This window comes from Apium graveolens, chromosome 10 (genome assembly GCF_009905375.1).
Source record: "Apium graveolens cultivar Ventura chromosome 10, ASM990537v1, whole genome shotgun sequence".
Classification (NCBI taxonomy): domain Eukaryota; kingdom Viridiplantae; phylum Streptophyta; class Magnoliopsida; order Apiales; family Apiaceae; genus Apium; species Apium graveolens.
In genome coordinates, this window is record NC_133656.1 from 70519875 (window position 1) to 70539779 (window position 19905).

At 34.6% G+C, this 19905-nt stretch overlaps 1 protein-coding gene across 4 annotated transcripts; it reads left to right on the top strand.

The window, feature by feature from the left end:
• The first annotated feature begins 4235 nt into the window (after nt 1–4235).
• LOC141689054 (MADS-box protein SOC1-like) lies at nt 4236–15183 on the top strand. Of its 4 annotated transcripts, none has more exons than XM_074493225.1 (8): nt 4236–4382; nt 4995–5207; nt 12805–12886; nt 13096–13157; nt 13253–13352; nt 13718–13759; nt 13945–13986; nt 14785–15183. In XM_074493225.1, the coding sequence occupies exons 2-8, from the start codon at nt 5026–5028 to the stop codon at nt 14914–14916; spliced, it is 642 nt and encodes a 213-aa protein (XP_074349326.1). In that variant the 5' UTR covers nt 4236–4382; nt 4995–5025; the 3' UTR covers nt 14917–15183. The 4 variants fall into 4 exon arrangements, with proteins under 4 accessions (XP_074349326.1, XP_074349328.1, XP_074349327.1 ...); XM_074493227.1 differs by having other exon boundaries at nt 4308–4382; nt 5008–5207; XM_074493226.1 differs by lacking the exon at nt 4236–4382 and adding an exon at nt 4506–4910 and having other exon boundaries at nt 5008–5207.
• Nucleotides 15184–19905: the final 4722 nt, after the last annotated feature.

Sequence of the window (19905 nt, forward strand, 5' to 3'; positions counted from 1 at the left end):
GTTTTGATTTTGTTCGATCCAAACATCAACAGCATCCCCTTGTAATCGCACAGCGGAATAAAAAACTACCGGAATTGATTTCCGATCGCACATAACTATTACAAAATACCCGGAACAATTACAAACAAAATAGATCTAATACAAAACTAATTTTGTAAAATCTATTCTAACACGATCAACCCTCGTGTAAATTACAACCACGATTAAACCACGTGGAAACCAAAATAAAAATTAACCACGATTAAACCACGTGGGATCCAAACACATAATTAAAATATACATGGCCATAATAGTAGATTAACAACCTGTATCAAAAACAATACAAGCAAAACACTATATACACGCATATATAATTACGACATGGACATTATATCATAAAACGTAGAACCCATTACCAGGCTCTTGATACCAATTGTTGGGAACCACGGACTTAGGGTGTTACTACGTTTTACGATAAAGATTACGAAAAGAGGATTACCTTGTTAATGGTTGATTCCACGCTCTTCTATTGTATTTCCAAATTTCCTTGAGCGAAGTGTGGCCTCCGTCTTCTCAAGTTATCCTCTCTTCTTGCTCCTTGGTGGCTACAATATATTTTCACACCATTGCCAAGCAAGAAGAGAATAAGAATATATATAGGCTACAATAGGGACCATGGATAATTAGGTTGGGCCTTCTAATTACATCTTGAGCCTAACCCAATGTAATTAAATATTAATTCAATCCACTAAAGAATTAATATTTGCACTACCTTTTCTAATACCGTAATTTATTTAATTTGGTTCCAATATTATTTGCTTATTAAATTCCCCATGTTTAAAATATCATATGTCCATTAATTAAATAAATTACTGATAATTTATTTAATTAATATCTTTTATCCTTGATCATCCACTCAACCTTTATTTAATTATGCCAGAATAAATTCCACCTGCAGGGTTTCACATAATTAAATCTTTTTGAGCTTTCAAGGGGACATAATTAACCCGAATATTATCAGGACATGGATTCCTTCAATAAATAATATCCACCATGTATATAATTCCATCACCCAAAATATAATGATATAATTCAAAAGAATTATTTCATATATAAATCAAAGCATGTAAATAATATACACGTGTCAATTACTATTTCTGGATTAAGAACCTAAGCATTAATAATAACATAGAATCTTAGTTCTCCTTCTTAATCAGTATTAAGGAAACAATTCTAAATTTGATCATGTTCAATATACACAAAGTATACTAGCATTATTTATTAGTCAATATAAACTAATCTAAATAATACTACAGCCATACCAGTGGATTGTCCAACACCACCTGTGCTGTGAACCTTATTATATTATATAACTGTATTTAACAATCTAATATTCTGTATCCCATTTGATACTAGATTGTTCACAATATATAATATTAGACAACATGTAAACATTCAAATGATTCTCAAATAAACTGGCCAGAAATAAATGTACATACTTCAAATAAATATTTTCAGTATACACTAACAGGGGATTCGTACCTTGAGTAGCCGAGGGAATCGTCCCTTGTGGCTGATGTTCAGTTGCCCCTATCTGGGCTTCTCCTTGTGCGACTGCATAAGTTGAATGAGGAGGTACCTCCACGGTTGACGAAATCACTTGGGTTGTCCCCGTTGGTGTTCCTCCTTCAAGGGCTCTAACTGTTCTCCGTGTTCTCGCCATGGTTGTTGTTGTGTTTTCCCACAAACGGCGCCAAATGTTATGGATTAAAAACTAAAGTATAATAACTGTTGTATTTATTACTAAGGAACGTTAGTTTCGAGGCTCGATTTGACTGCTCTTGTGTTTCGTGACTCGATCTGCCTTAACAAGATGCCTACGTACCTTGCTGATTGCCAAAGATTAAGTCAAAAAATGTAATTTTGATTGGTGGGGGTGAGACCCCTTATATAGATGTTGTGAGTTCTTAAATTGGACTTGGGTTAGGAGACTTGGTAGGCAAGTCTCTGAATTAGAATGGACTTTGGAGTCCTAGGAAGTAGGAAGCTGATTCCTTATCCCATGAGGTTCCTTGGAGGCCAATCTACAAGGATTTGTATCCCCACTCTTAATAGCTGTTTTTCTCCCTTATTAATTAATTACGAAATTAATTAATATTCGGGGTTTTGGGCCTTCTTTGTTCCATCAGGCCTGATCTGGTCCATCAGGCCTGATCAATGTCTTAACCTTTTTGGTCTGAATGTCATACATCTTTTTATTGAGTCTTATAGCCCAAATTATGTGTAATTAATGTAATATCTAATTATGTAATCATGATTTATTTATTCCCTATCAATACTATTTTCTTATAATGATTTGATTTATAAATCTTATTTTACCAAAAAAAAGTTGTCTAGGTATTGATTTCTCGGAGGATCCGCCAGCTCGCATGAGTTTAATTGTAAAGAAAAAGATAATCTTGACTGAAAACTTGGGAGAAAGGTAATAATAATGTAGATATATGGACAATGAACTGATCAAGGAAAAGTCCTATCCCTCCCGTAATCACAATATTCATTTTATTTTTCATCTATTTTTCATATATATCGTCAAAGTCAAAATATATGCAGTGTTAATAATTACAATATTCATTCTATTTTTCCATCTATTTTTCTTATATATGGTCAAAGTCAGAAATGTGCAGAGTGTTACGAATTTTGAAGAAATATCGATGCATTTAACAATATATTGTGTGAATTAGTTTTTAAAAAATTACATGTATAGTTACTAATTAAATAAACAAATACTTCAAATACTTCGGAAAATGAACCATCTTTATTATTACATTCACATGCATGTCGAAGTACTAAAAAAGTGAAGGCCAAATGGAGCGGAGCAACATCAAAATGAAATCTATCCCCAATACAGGGATCGTAGTTGTCTTAAAATTATGTATGTAATGAAATTGATACATATAAGGGAACAAAGGCTAACAATGATTGGATAAATTTGAAAATCATAGTAATAATTTAGTGTATGCATCTAGGAATGGGTGATATGAAACAGGAGAAACCTAGGTCGAGGCACATAAAAGGAAGCAATATTTGCAAATTATAGCCCAGTGTGCTAGCTAGCATGTGTCAGCTGCACCAAGTTTTGAGTTACTTTAATCAAATCCACTTTGATACATGTGTATGTATATGCCTTTATTATTTTGAATGTAAAGAAGTTGTATATCCTATATATTTTTGGAAATTTCGAGCCATTTAGTCTGTGAATGAATGAAAAGAAATTGTACTGTTCTGTTTGCATAAAAAGAGTTGGTCAATTGTTTTTCATACCAGGCTAGGATTCGTTCTTCAAGGGCAGATATCAAACAATGCTTGATAAATGGTGTCATTTCCCTTCTGTGAGCTCATCATCAGTTGTATTTCATATAGCATTTTTTTTTTAAATTAATACTATTTTCACTTTAATAATAAAAATAAGGTATGAAACTAATCATAAAAATGATCATATGTAATCCTTTTATAATATTCATATAAGTTCTTACCAATGGTATTTCTCTAAATACTAGCTGTATTAAAATATCAATTTAACATATTGGAAAAGGTGTTTAAAACAATTGATTTCTTGACATTATATCAAGTTTAAACTCCTTATCATCCTAACATTGCCACAATTTAATGTACACACCAAAATTACCCTCACTCCAGTGAGGGCAAGAATTAAAACACTACAAAATTCTGGAAAACGCCTTACTCTATATCAGGTCGAGGTTTAGAAGGAGATTTTAATTTACAACTTAATTAATTCTCATTTCTGTTAAGGGGCACCATCCAAAATCCCCTACAGGAAAAACAAGATACAATATGGTTGTGGTATACATATACTTAACAACATAAACATGGTTAGCAAGGCCGTCAAAAAACTACTACAGCAGTAAATTGTTGGCACACAAGTGGATGTTAACATGCAAGTTAAAAACTTAGAATCGTGATCTGGAAAACAAGTAGATTAAGGAAAGCATGTAGCAACCAACCCCTCAGCCTCAGGACCTCATACTTAGGGTTTCAGGTACAAAGATAGGACCCACAACCCACATGATACATGCATGTATGTCCTTTTTCCCCTTGCTGTCCCACAAATGTTGACAACCAATTCACATATCATAAAAACCTCCCTCTGCGTTTTCGACCTCCCTTTGGTCCAGTTGGCCTGCTCGCCTACATTAATTGTACTATCCCTTCCTTAGACACACATATTTTTTCTCGTACGGACACTATTCAGATATTTTTTATAATTATTAAGTACCCCTCTTTTTCTCTCTTTGCCTTTCCTTATTTATGTTTCACTTTCATTCAACTCCTTCCATTTCAATCTGGTTTTGTTGTACGTTTGTTTCTTTCATAAAAAGCTAAAGGTTAGCAAGCTTCAGATTTTCATCCCATATATATTTGACCTATTTATATACTTGGTTCGATCTGTACTAGTGTAATCGATATATATAGTTCATTCTCTACTATCTTTTTATGTTTTATTTGGTTTATTTGGTGAGTTTGATTGAAAAAAATAGTTGAAGAAAATATTCGAACTTGAAAAAAAAGTGTATAGTTTATAAATTGGAGTAGACAGATGGTTGGGGTACAGTGAATGATTAAGAACAGCTGAGAACATTATATATAATAATACAATAAGTATTCGGTAAACGCACCAGTTACAATCAATATCAGTGCATCATATACCTATTTTTTCAGCCATTCTTGGACTAGCTACTGTTTGTTTTCTTGGTATTTATAGCGCTCTCTCTCTCTCTCTCTCTCTCTCCTCTTCTGTACCTTACCTTTTGAGCCCTATTCTTCCTAGTTTTTTCCAAAACCTTCTTCTCTTTCTACTACTTCCAGCACACATACATAGATGTATCTATAAATAGATACATCACATATCTTCTGTAAGCTTTCTTCATGCTTTCTGATTATTTTTTTAGCAATCGTGAGGTTTAGATTTAATTAGTTGGGTTTTGGCTTATATAAAGGTATTATAAATAGGAGCAAGAGAAGGTGAAAATGGTCCGGGGAAAGACACAGATGAGGAGGATAGAGAACGCCACAAGCAGGCAAGTGACCTTCTCGAAACGGCGAAACGGACTGCTAAAGAAAGCTTTTGAGCTTTCTGTTCTTTGTGATGCTGAGGTTGCTTTGATTATCTTCTCTACCAGAGGCAAGCTTTTTGAATTTGCCAGTTCAAGGTATGTATATATCACAATATGCTTGTTATCTGAGAATCCAGTTGTATGAGTTTTATATAAAACAATATTTTCTGTTATAAATTTTGTATTAATATGTATATTATCAATCATCAACAAATCAATGTCCTTTAATTGTTTGCAAGTAGCACACATATGTGCATCCACATGCAACAAGTCTTTTTAATATACAGAATAGATTATTATGGAAATTATGTGATCTTGTAGCTTTTAGCTACATAGGTAATTAAATTTCTATTTGTTATTTGTTATTTTCCTATAGCTTCAATATATAACTAATGACGACTACACAAAAACTTTATCTCGTGTGCTGAGATTTATTATTTAGGAAAATATTAGTAAAAAGTCTCCAGTATTAGACTTTTAGTGCTTGATTTTTAATGTTGTCCCAACCTCAAACTTATAATAGTATTTAGGTGTAACTTGTATCTAATAGGGAACAAAGATCCTAAAATTTGAGAACACAATAGCCTAATTTACTTCATTTTCTATAGATCCTGGAAATCAATTTGACAATAAAAGTTATTACTACATATATATGAATCAATTATTCTCTGTATACATATGCACTGGTTAATATTTTTACTCTTCTCTCAGGTGAGATGTTCTTCTTTCTTGCAACTTTTTCCCTCACATCTCTGTGATGGCCGTTTCAATGTTTTTTTATTTGATTAATTATGCACGCACCCGTCAATAGTCGACCTCCTGCTTGAGCTCAACGAGTGCACCATCAGCTATATTTTAATTCTGCTTTCCTGCCAATGTCTATATTCAACACATCATATTTTTTTATTTCTCCTCACTTTTTCACCCATGTTTTTCCAACATGATCTAACACAACGACAATGGATCCTGCAGTATGTGTTGGTTTGGGGAGGCCACTCACTTAGTTGTCTCCCTTAATTAGAAATCATTGAACTCGCTTTTTCCAGCTTATCATTAGCTTTATGTTAAAATGGGTTAATCAGTCTGTAGTTCAGTATAAGATACCCATATATGGAGAGACTACGGTTTTCACAAAGGCTCCAGCGGGCACTCGACATGATCTTTGACAATCATAACCTTTAAACTACTTTCAACCTACTACCAGAGTTCAAATATGTTACCAAATTCAATAATAACCTCCTTACTTTTGTTGGAAACGTGATGAGTTTGCAAAATATATATTTATATTTTTAGTATAACTCAAACAAACAATATATATTTATAATGTTAATACAAGCAACAACAGAATTTTGACTCAAAATAGGCTACTGCCTTTATACTCTAAAATTAGAGTTTCAGCTCTTTTGCTACAACTGTGGTGTACAACTTTACTAAGATGTGCATATCAACTTTTCTTCGATACATATTATCAGAAACATACATCCTTATTTATAGGCTATAAAGACCTGATTTACATCATGCCTTACCTCACACAATATTTATTATTGTAGCCTAATATATTGACTGCATAATTTTTTTAATTTCACTGCAAACCGTGTTACAACTATATACATCCAGGCAACCTTTTCTAAACTTGTGCAGCCTACTATTTTCCATGCTATTTACTCTTTAACAACCAAACCTTCTATGCTAAGTTTACTTCAGTTTAAAATACTTCCGTTTTATCCACATCTGTAACACCTTGCATGCATGTATCTTTGACTTAGGTCATTAATCTTACCCTACCATATTTTCAGGAAGCTATTATTGCTATAACTTTATTCAACCAAGTTATTTTTTTTTATTTTATCTCGGGAGAGTTTGCAAATTCTAACACTCCCCCTCAAACTCGACTTTGCATTCTGAGTTTTTCTTTCATTTTCCCAAACACGTCAGGTTTCAACGGTTTAGTGAAAATATCCGCTAAATTTTCTTCTGTCCTGCAGTGCACCAGTTCCACAATTTTATCATTTACTTGTTCGCGAATAAAATGATATTTAATGTTGATGTGCTTGCTCCGACTGTGTGACACTGGATTTTTTGCTAGTAAAATAGCGGATTTATTGTCCACAAAAATAGTAACCGGTTCTTACTTGACAAGATTTAACTCGCCCAAAATATAGCCTAACCACATAGCTTGACAGGCGCACGCTGCTGCTGCAATATACTCTGCCTCACATGTTGAGAGAGCAACCGTCTGTTGCTTCTTTGATGACCATGAAAATATCGCGGAACCGATATGAAAAGTATATCCCGAAGTGATTTTCCCGTCATCCAAGTCACCACCGTAATCACTATCTGAGTAGCCAACTAATTTTGCATTTTGAGAATGAGAATAAAATAATCCATGACCAAGTGTACCTTTAATGTATCTCAAAATTCTTTTAGCTGCCATGAAGTGATCTTGCTTCGGTTTCTCCATGTATCTACTAACCAATCCAACTGCATACATAATATCTGGATGAGTAAAAGTTAGGTACCTCAGACTTCCAACCAAACTTTTGAACAATGTCGGATTTACCGACTCCCTTGTTGAATCAACTCTGAGCTTTATGCTCGATTCTGCTGGCATGCTCACTGGTTTGCATTCCTCCATTCTGAACTTCTTTAAAATTTCCTTGACATATTTTTTCTGTGACATAAAAATCCCGTCTTTACTTTGCTTTACCTCGACTCCAAGAAAGTATGACATTTGACCAATATCTGTCATCTCAAATTCGTTAGTCATAACTTTCTTAAAATCATCAAACATACCAGGGTTGTATCCTGTAAAGATCATGTCATCCACGTACAAGCACACGATCATAATATATCCCCCTGAATTTATCTTCGTATAGAGGGCATGCTCGTATGGACTCTTTACAAAACCATTTCTCTGAAAATATTCATCAACCCTTGTATTCCATGCTCGTGGAGCTTATTTCAAACCATATAAGGCTTTCTTTAGTCTGTAGACTTTGTTTTATCTGCCTTTCTGAATATATCTGGGAGGCTGCTCAATATAGACTTCTTCTTCAAGATAACCATTCAGAAATGCTGACTTGACATCCATCTGAAATATCTTCCACTGATTCTGAGCTGCAATTGCAGTCAGAAGTCGTATGGTATGAACTCTTGCAACTGGAGCAAATACCTCGTCATAGTCAATGCCATATCTCTGCTTGTAGCCTTTAGCTACCAACCTCGCCTTGTATTTCTCCACTTCTCCATCTTGATTCGTCTTAGTTTTATAGACCCACTTGACACCAATTGCTTTGTGTCCTTCTGGAAGATCTGTGAGCTCCCAAGTATCATTCTTCTTGATTGCGCCAATTTCTTCGTCCATGGCTTTATTCCATTTGCTTTCTTCAGAAGCTTCTTCAAATGTAACTGGATCACATTCAGCCATTAAACAAAATAGAGAATAATCAAAAGATGTTTGTACCGGACTTGTAACTTCGTAGATATTATCCAAACTCCGCATCTTTCGTGGTGCTCCCCCTGAACTGCAACTTCCTCCCGTGGATGGTGTCGATACAGGAGTTTGTTGATTTGGACTTGGCGTCATCTTCAATGTTCTGGTTATCACCGTCATCGTCATCACCATTGAAAAATAAACCAGCAACTTTTCTTTCATCCTCGCTCCATCTCCAGTAATCTGATTCATCGAACTCAACATCTCGAGAAATGATTAATTTCTTCGTCAGGGGATTGTAGAGTCTGTACGCCTTGCTTCTTTTGTCATATCCGGTAAAAATACACTTTTCGCCTTTGTCATCCAGCTTCTTTCTTTTCTGATCGGGAATATGGGCATAAGCAATACACCCAAAAATTCTGAGATGTCCAACTGATGGTTTGCTACCACTCCATGCTTCATTCGGAGTTTTGTTTCTGACACTTTTTGTTGGACACCGATTCAACAAATAAACTGCACATTGAACGGCTTCCGCCCAGAAAGTTCTTGGCAAGTATTTTTCTTTCACCATACTCCTTGCCATATCAAGAATAGTGCGATTCTTCCTTTCTGCAACGCCATTTTGTTGAGGAGTGTAGGCCGTTGTTAATTGATGATTTATTCCATGTGCTCGGCAGAAGCTTCTAAACAAGTTTGAAGTATACTCGCCTCCTCTGTCTGATCTGAGTGTCTTCAAATAATGTCCACTTTGTTTTTCCGCCAGTGCTTTGAACTCCTTGAATTTATCAAGAGCCTCTGATTTTTCTTTGATGATATACACCCAACTTTTCCTGCTAAAATCATCAATAAATGTTAGGTAATACCTATTACCTCCAAGTGATAGGATATCTAATGGACCAGCTATATCTGTGTGAATTATCTCCAATGGCCTCCTGGCTCTCCATGATTTTTCAACAGGAAAACTTTGTCTGTGTTGTTTCCCCTTTACACATGCTTCACACAAATTTTCTGGTTCGTTGATTTCTGGCAAACCGTCCACCATTTTTGTCTTTGATAATAATTTCAGGCCAGAAAATCCAAGATGACCATATCTCAAATGCCACAACGACGGGTCATTTTTAATGACCGACTTTAAGCACTTCTGCACATTCTTCTGCATATCAAGCGTAAACAAACGATTCTTTGACATCTCCACATTTGCAATCAATTCCCGAGCTTGATTTCTGATAATGAGGGAATTGTCCTGCATCTGTATATTATATCCTTTCTCCACAAGTTGGCCAAGACTGATAATATTATTTTTCAATGTAGGAATATAATAAACATCATTTATATATTTCTTTTCACCTTTCTTTGACATGATCGTGACAGTACCTTTTCCTTTCACCGGAATCTTTGACGAGTCACCAAAAGTAACCTCTCCGCTGATGGTGTCGTCTATCTCCGTGAATAATTCCTTGTGACCAGTCATGTGATTACTGGCCCCTGAGTCAAGATACCAAACATTCTTCTTGTTTTCCTCGTCTTCTTTGTAAGTGAGGAACATAGCAGTGCCAACGTCTTTGTCTTCTTTTGCTGCTGCAAAATGACTTCTTTCTTCCACCTTTGGTGATCTATACTCGTAACTGAAATGACCATATTTATTACAGTTATAGCACTGATATTGAGACTTATCACCTCGTTGTTGATATCCGCCTCGTCCTCGGCCTCTGAAATTTTGACCACGACCAGATGGCTGATATCCTTCAGAATTCTAGCCTCTATTGAAGGACTGCCTTCCTCGTCCTCGTCCACCACGGTAGCCACCTCTAAAGCCACCTCTGCTACTGCCAGAATTGTCACCAATGGATATCTTACTTTGCAACACCTTTTTTCAAATGGCTTACATCATCATACTGGTTCATTCGCTGCTCGTGGGCTTGAAGAGAACCTATGAGCTCATCAATAGAAATCGTGGACAAGTCTTTTGACTCTTCGATAGAAGTAACAACATAATCAAATTTTCTTGTTAATGAACAGAGCAACTTTTCCATGACCCGAACATCATCGAGACTTTCCCCATTTCTTTTCATCTCATTTGTCACTGTTTTCAAACGCGTAACAAATTCACCAATATTTTCGGAACTCTTCATCTTCAAATTTTTGAACTCCCCACGTAGTACTTGGTGCTGAACCTTTTTTACTTTCTCAACACCCTGGAATGATTTCTGCAGAATCTCCGACGCGTCTTTCGCCGTTTTTGCATTTGAAATTGTTTCAAAGGTTGATTCGTCAACTCCTTGAATAATTGTATATAACGTCTTTTTATCTTTTTTCCGGGTCTCTTTCAAAATCATCTTCTCAGCATTTGACAGGGCTGCTTCAGCGACTGCATCTGTGGTCTCGTCATACCCGCTTTCGACAATATCCCAATTATCGTAGGAACCGAGTAATACCTTCATTTGAATAATCCAGTTCCCGTAATTTGTACTCGTCAATTTTGAAATATTTGGTTGCACCATCGTCGCCATTTTTCACGAACGGAACCTTAGCTCTGATGCCACTTGTTGGAAACGTGATGAGTTTGCAAAATATATATTTATATTTTTAGTATAACTCAAACAAACAATATATATTTATAATGTTAATACAAGCAACAGAGTACTCGATTTTGACTCAAAATAGGCTACTGCCTTTATACTCTAAAATTAGAGCTTCAGCTCTTTTGCTACAACTGTGGTGTACAATTTTACTAAGGTGTGTATATCAACTTTTCTTCAGTACATATTATCATAAACAACATCCTTATTTATAGGCTACAAAGACCTGGTTTACATCATGCCTTACCTCACACAATATTTATTATTGTAGCCTACTATATTGACTGCATAATCTTCTTAATTTCACTGCAAACCGTGTTACAGCTATATACATCCAAGCAATCTTTTCTAAACTTGTGCAACCTACCATTTTTCATGCTATTTACTCTTGAACAACCAAGCCTTCTATGCTAAGTTTACTTCTGTTTAAAATACTTCCGTTTTATCCACATCTGTAACACCTTGCATGCATGTATCTTTGACTTAGGCAATTAATCTTAGCCTACCATATTTTCAGGAAGCTATTATTGCTGTAACTTTATTCAACCAAGTTATTTTTTTTTATTTTGTCTCGGGAGAGTTTGCAAATTCTAACAACTTTGTGTTCTTCCATTATCATAACTACACAACTATGAAAGAATTTTAAAGATATCACAAAATTATCTAAGAAATAATTTAAATACAAACCTTATAAGATCATGTTCAATGGTGTGCTAATGTAGTATAACACATAAACTAAAGTTTTTTAATTCAAATATTCAATGATTTGTCACATGTAGTGCTAATTAAAATGATACAGTACTATAATTTGTGGTAAATATTGAGATGATCGAGGAATTTAAATTTGAAACAAGTTTATTTATATTAAGAATTATATATGGATCCAAATAAATGTCATTTCAACATGAAAACGTCATTTTTAGTGCTAAATTATTACAATAATTACACATGTTGAAGAACAACCATTGTGTTTGGTCTAAGCCGTGTCCTCTTATAACCAAATTATGTGTGCTTTACTAATTGCATCCTTTTTGATTGACCAAAATGCTTTTAAATATTCCCACCTCATGCTTAATATAAATGTGAATTATGTTTATAGATGTTTGATCGTATTTGAACATTGATTAATCTTTAATTGTTTGATATTTAGAGCAACTTAACACTATATTATTAAATTTTAATATGTTATTTGTGTATGCAGCCTGAATTCTGATTTTTTGGTACTCAAATCAAGTACCATATATTCTGTGATTATAAAGTATACCTGCAGTTAGGTTTTAATAATAAAACAGAGGTTTCTTTTTATTCATTTAGCTAATTGCATTCTTTGTATCAAAGAAAATACTACTATATATGATGTTTATTTAGGTGCAATTTTTTAAGAGGGAGTCAAAATTTAAATATTTTTGGTATCTAGCTGTTGATGAGCTAGCTAGAAACACACACGTTAGTATTGACACATTATCAAGTCTTAGAAGGATCTTCGTGGAGATGTAAACGTCGGTCTCTATATATAAAAATCTAAATTTATCAACATTAGTATCGATTAATATACAAAAACTTAATAGGATTAGTATTTTATAAGTGGCCGGTTGTAAAACATTTGACTTACATATTGTCTAAAGGTTACCATTACGAATATTTGTATGTTAATATTCAAATATTTTCTTAACTATTTCAGCATGCATGACATGATAGAGCGCTATAGGAAGTGCACAAAAGATGTTCACACTAACAAGACACCTGCCGTGCAGGACATTCAGGTCAGCCTCCTTTTACGATTGCATACGAGAGCCGGGTTGTAAATATGAGTAGAAAAAGCATATAGATCGTAACTAACATTTGTTGTGGACCATCCCTCATATTGTAGTGAATATCACTGAAATATGGCTAAATCTTGATCCTATTATTTTGGTCTTTAGAAGTTGCTAGAGATTTTTATTTGAAATATTGTTTTATTATCTATGGACAGCATTTGAAGCTTGAAACAACATGTTTGGCAAAGAAGATAGAGCTTCTTGAAGTTGCTAAGCGGTTCGTAATTTATCTATCCCCCATAATGATTTTAGCAGTTCTTTTATATCAAATATACTTCGCCCTAAAGCTTGCTTGGATTTTCAATATTGCAGTAAGCTATTGGGAGAAGGTCTGGGGTCATGCACCCTAGAAGAACTGCAGCAGGTTGAACAACAATTAGAGAAGAGTGTATGCACCATAAGAGATAGAAAGGTTAATAATCATTTATATCGACAAAATATTATTAACTATAAATATGGTCTACTTAAGATAAGAACTTCACAATTCAAACCCCTATATTTGTCATTTTTTACAATTTTGTCCGTGAGCATTTCACTCGGTAAAGGGAGTGCGGGCAACACAGATAGAGCAATAAGAAGCCTTTTGGTCCTCAGGAACTTGCACATTAATTAGTGTTAGAAGCTCTCTACATTCGTTTCAGACAACAAAAAATCATTTAGGGTTTTAAGTCTAAAAAACACATATTTCAGGGCTTAGAATACATGAACAATAATTTTGATCATTTCATATGATCTAGAATCTAAATGTCTTTATCTTTGCCGGTCTTTGTGTTCCAGATGCAGGTCTACAATGAACAAATTGAGCAGCTTAAAGAAAAGGTAAAAACTTAGTGAAGGCAAAACTGATATTTAGATTGCTAGCTTCATTTCTTTAAAGTTTTTGAACTCCACAAACTTCTCTTGATTTACTATTCAATTTACTGACATTAAATATAATATAAGGCAGTCAGCTTGATTAGCTAATTATGGTTTCAATGCTATGGGTTTTCTTTATAAATTTGCAGGAGAAGACCCTGGCAGCAGATAATGCCATCTTATCTGCAAAGGTAAATCTACTTCCCTTTCCCTTCTTATGTCTTACTATTTAATATCCAAATTAGGCATCAAGTTTGAGTCGTTTGACATGTACATGTTTTTCTTTGGATTGCTTACTACACGAAATATGTACATAATTATCTTCAAATAAAATTAGACATTACTAGGATATATGTCCAGATTGAGAAGTAGGATACGAGGACAGTGAAATATACGCAGACATTGCCTCTATATGAGTATACAGAGACTAGTGGAATGTTTTGGTTTAATCTCATTTAAGAAAATTATTTTATAAACGTGGAAAATTTCTCAGGAATATAGAGTACCATTATTCGAGCAATAAAGACCACATGAAGATTCTTTCTAGTCTTTAACTGGAGAATGCAGCTGTATGGTTGTCTCTATGTATGCGTAAACTGATCCTTGGAAAAATAGAATTAATGAACTGTGTACTGTGTGTTCAACATGTACAAACTGATACAGATGTAGAGCTGTAGATGTCATGTGTACTGTAGCAATGAGCTGTGGTTTCAGAACAGCTCAACAAAGCTTAATACATACAGCTTTGCAACACTCACTGAAATTCCGTAATGGCTTTATTCAGTATATTCAATATATTTCTTACAAGCCTGGGGTCTTTGGAATACGATAATTGGATAATGCCAATGTTAAGTAACCAGTCCTCATAACCTTAAGATATTAGAACTTCTTTTCAAAGCTTTTGAGTGAAATATGTCTTTACTTTGGTATTAGTTAGTGTAATCAAGCAATACGTGTATACCTGATCATCATCATTTTGAACTTGTTAGTGTAAACTTCAACCAACACAAGAATCAAACGAAGACAAAGAATACTCGCCCTCAACCGAGACCGAAAATTCGGATGTGGAAACTGAACTCTACATTGGACTCGGAAAGAAGATATCAAGTATGGAAATGTAACAACTGACAACGTTGATAAATAAGTTCAGGTTGTGCACCTGTTTCGCTTTCCAGATCAAGTTCTGGAACATCCAAGAAGAAATACTTGAATTTCATTACTCAGTAATAAAGATAACAACCAGTAGTCGATCTGCTGAGTGATGATATGTTGTTTTGACCTAATATTGTCATCTTAATTTTATCTATAGCAACTAGCTACAGTGTTAATAATGCAGCTGATGTAACATAACTCAGATAATTGTCGAATTTTAAATATCTAGTTAAACACTTAAACTTTTTACATTACAAGAAAAGTAGACATTCAAATCAGTCAGTTTGTGTGGTCGGTCTTCATATTATCTCCAATCGTATACCATAATTTTTAACCAAATATGATGGTAGAAATGTACACTTACTTTTTTACTTTTCTTGTAGTGTTATTGTTACTTGGGATGGGCGTCGTGTCAATTTGTTACAAAATACACTTACACGCACACCTGTACTGCAAAATTTATAATCTAGAGAGTTTAACAATTTTATTAGTCAGGCTAGCTAATAATTTGTATCTAGCTGCTTATACTATGTCTGGAATAGAGCCGCCGATGAAAATCAGCTATCTTGGATTCTCTTACCCCAAGAATTTGATGTAGAGATTAAGGACAAAAAAGGGATCCGAGAATGTTGTAGATCATTTATCACGATTATCTAATGCTCCATTTGATGATAACTGTATAATTGAGTTCTTTCCAGACGAACAACTCTTAGACATTTCGTCCCACGAACCTTGGTTTGTCGACATAGTAAACTGCCTTGTCACCAAAGATATCCCTAATCATTGGATCAAGGTAGAGAAAAACGTGTTTTCCTTTCGTGTCCATCATTATTTTTGGGATGATCCTTACCTTTTTAAGTATTGTCCGGACCAAATCATTCGTCGTTGTGTCCCCGAACATGAACATAGGAGTATTCTCTCTTTTTGTCATGACATGACTGGTGGTGGTCATTTTAGTTTTCAAAAGACCGCATCCAAAATTCTCGAAAGCAATTTTTATTGGCCAACGCTTCACAAAGATGCCAACATTGTTTGTAAGAGTTATGAGAGATGCCAACATGTTGGAAAGATTTCTAAGAGGGATGAGATGCCACTCAATAGCATTCTTGAGTGGACATATTTGACATTTAGGGTATAGATTTTCTGGGCCCCTTTCCATCGTCCTTTGGTAATGTTTATATCCTCCTAGCAGTTGATTATGTTTCAAAGTGGATTGAGGCAATCCTACACACTAATGACCACAAAGTCGTGGTCAATTTTCTCAAAGATAATATCTTTAGTCACTTTGAGACCCTCGTGCAATCATTAGTGATACTCTACTCAGGATCTTTATTGGCAATGGTTACCAATAAAGTTATCATCACAACCCTCTTGCAGCACTTCAGCTTAGAGCTTTCTCCCTCATATCTGCATGCTCCGAGACATTCTTTCTTCCTCGTACCTCAACATAGAATGAAACTTGTTTTACGTAAACTTGTGTAGTATGGTTGGATATGTTCATATATTTTCCTCTGATTGTCAGTGTCAGAAAACTGTATAAATGAGTTCTTTCCAGACGAACAATTCTTAGACATTTCGTCCCATGAACCTTGGTTTGCCGACATAGTAAACTGCCTTGTCACCAAAGAGATCCCTAATCATTGGACTAAGGTAGAGAAAAACATGTTTTCCTCTCATGTTCATCATTATTTTTGGGATGATCCTTACATTTTTAAGTATTGTCCGGACCAAATCATTCGTCGTTGTGTCCCCGAACATGAACATAGGAGTATTCTCTCTTTTTATCATGACATGACTGGTGATGGCCATTTAATTCTCGAAAGCGGCATCCAAAATTCTCGAAAGCAATTTTTATTGGCCAACGCTTCACAAAGATGCCAACATCGTTTGTAAGAGTTGTGAGAGATGCCAACATGTTGGCAAGATTTCTAAGAGGGATGAGATGCCACTCAATAGCATTCTTGAGTGGACATATTTGACATTTAGGGTATAGATTTTCTAGGCCCCTTTCCATCGTCCTGTGGTAATGTTTATATCCTCCTAGCAGTTGATTATGTTTCGAAGTGGATTGAGGCAATCCTACACACTAATGACCACAAAGTCGTGGTCAATTTTCTCAAAGATAATATCTTTAGTCACTTTAAGATCCTCGTGCAATCATTAGTGATACTCTACTCAGGATCTTTATTGGCAATGGTTACCAATAAAGTTATCATCGCAACCCTCTTGTCGCACTTCAGCTTAGAGCTTTCTCCCTCATATCTGCATGCTCCGAGGCATTCTTTGTTCCTCGTACTTCAGCATGGAATGAAACTTGTTTTACGTAAACTTGTGTAGTATGGTTGGATATGTTCAAATATTTTCCTCTGATTGTCGGTGTCAGAAAACTGTATAAACGATTTCTTTCAGACGAACAATTCTTAGACATTTCGTCCCATGAACCTTGGTTTGCCGACATAGTAAACTGCCTTGTCACCAAAGAGATCCCTAATCATTGGACCAAGGTAGAGAAAAACGTGTTTTCCTCTCGTGTCCATCATTATTTTTGGGATGATCCTTACCTTTTTAAGTATTGTCCGGACCAAATCATTTGTCGTTGTGTCCCCGAACATGAACATAGGACTATTCTCTCTTTTTATCATGACATGACTGGTGATGGCCATTTTAGTTCTCAAAAGCCGCATCTAAAATTCTCGAAAGCAATTTTTATTGGCCAACGCTTCACAAATATGCCAACATCGTTTGTAAGAGTTGTGAGAGATGCCAACATGTTGGCAAGATTTCTAAGAGGGATGAGATGCCACTCAATAGCATTCTTGAGTGGACATATTTGACATTTAGGGTATAGATTTTCTGGGCCCCTTTCCATCATCCTTTGTTAACGTTTATATCCTCCTAGCAGTTGATTATGTTTCGAAGTGGATTGAGGCAATCCTACACACTAATGACCACAAAGTCGTGGTCAATTTTCTCAAAGATAATATCTTTAGTCACTTTGAGACCCCTCGTGCAATCATTAGTGATACGGGTACCCACTTTGATAATAGAAATTTTGCTTCTCTCATTCTCAAATATGGAGTAAAGCGTCATTTGGCCACCTCTTATCATCCTCAAACTACTGGCCAAGTTGAAGTGTATAATCATCAAATTAAGCTTATTCTTGAGAAAATTGTTAGTCCTAATAGGAAGGATTGGTCCAAAAGGTTACCCAACGCCTTGTGGGCATAATGAACTGCCTTTAAGAATAATTTAGGTATTTCACCTTATCGAATGGTATATGGGAAGGGATATCATTTTCCAGTTGAGTTAGAGCATAAGGCACTTTGGGCCATTAAAGAACTGAATTTTGACTTTGATAAAGTCAAGGCCCAAAGGATGCTCCATTTGAGTGATTTAGAGGAACTTAGAAATGATGTTTACGAAAGTTCCCGTATTTTTTAGGATTGTACCATAAACTTGAAAGAGATATGTCCTAAGTCCAATCATGTATGAGGATTTAGGAATAACTTTTATGTAATCTGTTTTGATTTCATTGATATTAATAAAAGACTTGTTTTGTTTTTATTGCGGGTTGTATCTATTTAAATGTTTAAATAAGATATACCACAGTTTAGAGTAAAGCTTTTTATGGATTGTGATGAGATCATAATAATGAAACCTAAAAGATGATAACTCTAAACTTAAATAGTTCCTGGTCGTAGGATTACTAACTGGTAATTAATAATCCGCAAAGATCGGTACATACTATGCTTGCTTTATTTTGAAGGATGTATGTTCTCATAGACATTTGTGTGGTGACACTATAGCTAGTATGTAGGTGCTTATTATAGAATAAGTTTACTGAACATGACTCACACAGCTGAACAACTGATGGAGTTCACTCACATGTCAGCAGTTGTTCATTAAGTGATAGTTGTACAAGTATACTTAGACTTGAGGTCATCATAGTCATCTTGTGTACACTGAGCTATGCTTTGGTTTAGTTCTTAGACTCAAGGGACAATTATAAGGGCTCTACTGGATATAGGAATTTGTACACGAAGATAGTGTATGATCAATAAAGGATCTACCCCTTCCAGTGAAGGAAGAGAATGTTCAATGCTGATCCACTTATGTTAGTTCAGGAATCTCTGGCCAGAGTGAATGAAATTAGAAAGGAGTTTCTAATTTACATTAAATAGAACTAAGCATAGTGAATGGGAAAGCAAGTGATTAAATAAGATAGGCTTGACACAAGTTCCATTCCTTATATTTAATCGTGATATTGCAGGGTAGAAGGAATTAATTGTACGGTAACTACTCACTAAATAGGTTCTTGGTATTCTAAACAGTGAATTCGTATTATCCGGATAGTCGCGATATGCTGAGAAGTATCCCTCACGATGTAGAATAAATATGACTAATTAATTAATCATATTTAATGAATTAGAGAATTTATATAAATAATGATAAAATAGTTTTATTATTATTTATTTCTACTACCGGCTTAATATTGAACCTACAGGGTCACACCATAAAAGAGAATGATTTAATGGTGGAGGAATTAATTAATAATGGCTGATAATTATTTATTTATGAAATAAATAATTAATTGGAAAATTTAATAATTGATTAAATGAGATTTAATTGATTATAAATTAATTCAGAAAAGGTTCTTAATATTATTTATTAAGAATTTAATTTTTGGAAATCAAATCAAGAGAGAGTATTATTTCTAAAGTGTTTAGAAAAAGGATTAATAATTAAAAGGTGTTTTAATTATTAATGAGAATAATAAAGTGTTAATAATAATAATATTTTATGGGAAAATTTTCAGCTGAAAATTTTGCCTATAAATAGACTATTATAAACCCTATTTTTGCCTAAACCTAAATTTTTTTTACAAAACCCTAATTCTCTCCACCTCCTCCTTCTCCATTACATCGTTTTCTTGGTGGATACCGGTGGAGTGCTTTACA

What these genes read in the sequence shown, in the direction of transcription:
- LOC141689054 (XM_074493225.1), top strand. Translation starts at nt 5,026, where the DNA reads ATGGTCCGGGGAAAGACACAGATGAGGAGGATAGAGAACGCCACAAGC. An exon ending in CTGCCGTGCAGGACATTCAG is followed by an intron (nt 12,887 to 13,095) that starts GTCAGCCTCCTT and finishes ATCTATGGACAG; the next exon opens with CATTTGAAGCTTGAAACAAC. An exon ending in TTGAGCAGCTTAAAGAAAAG is followed by an intron (nt 13,760 to 13,944) that starts GTAAAAACTTAG and finishes ATAAATTTGCAG; the next exon opens with GAGAAGACCCTGGCAGCAGA.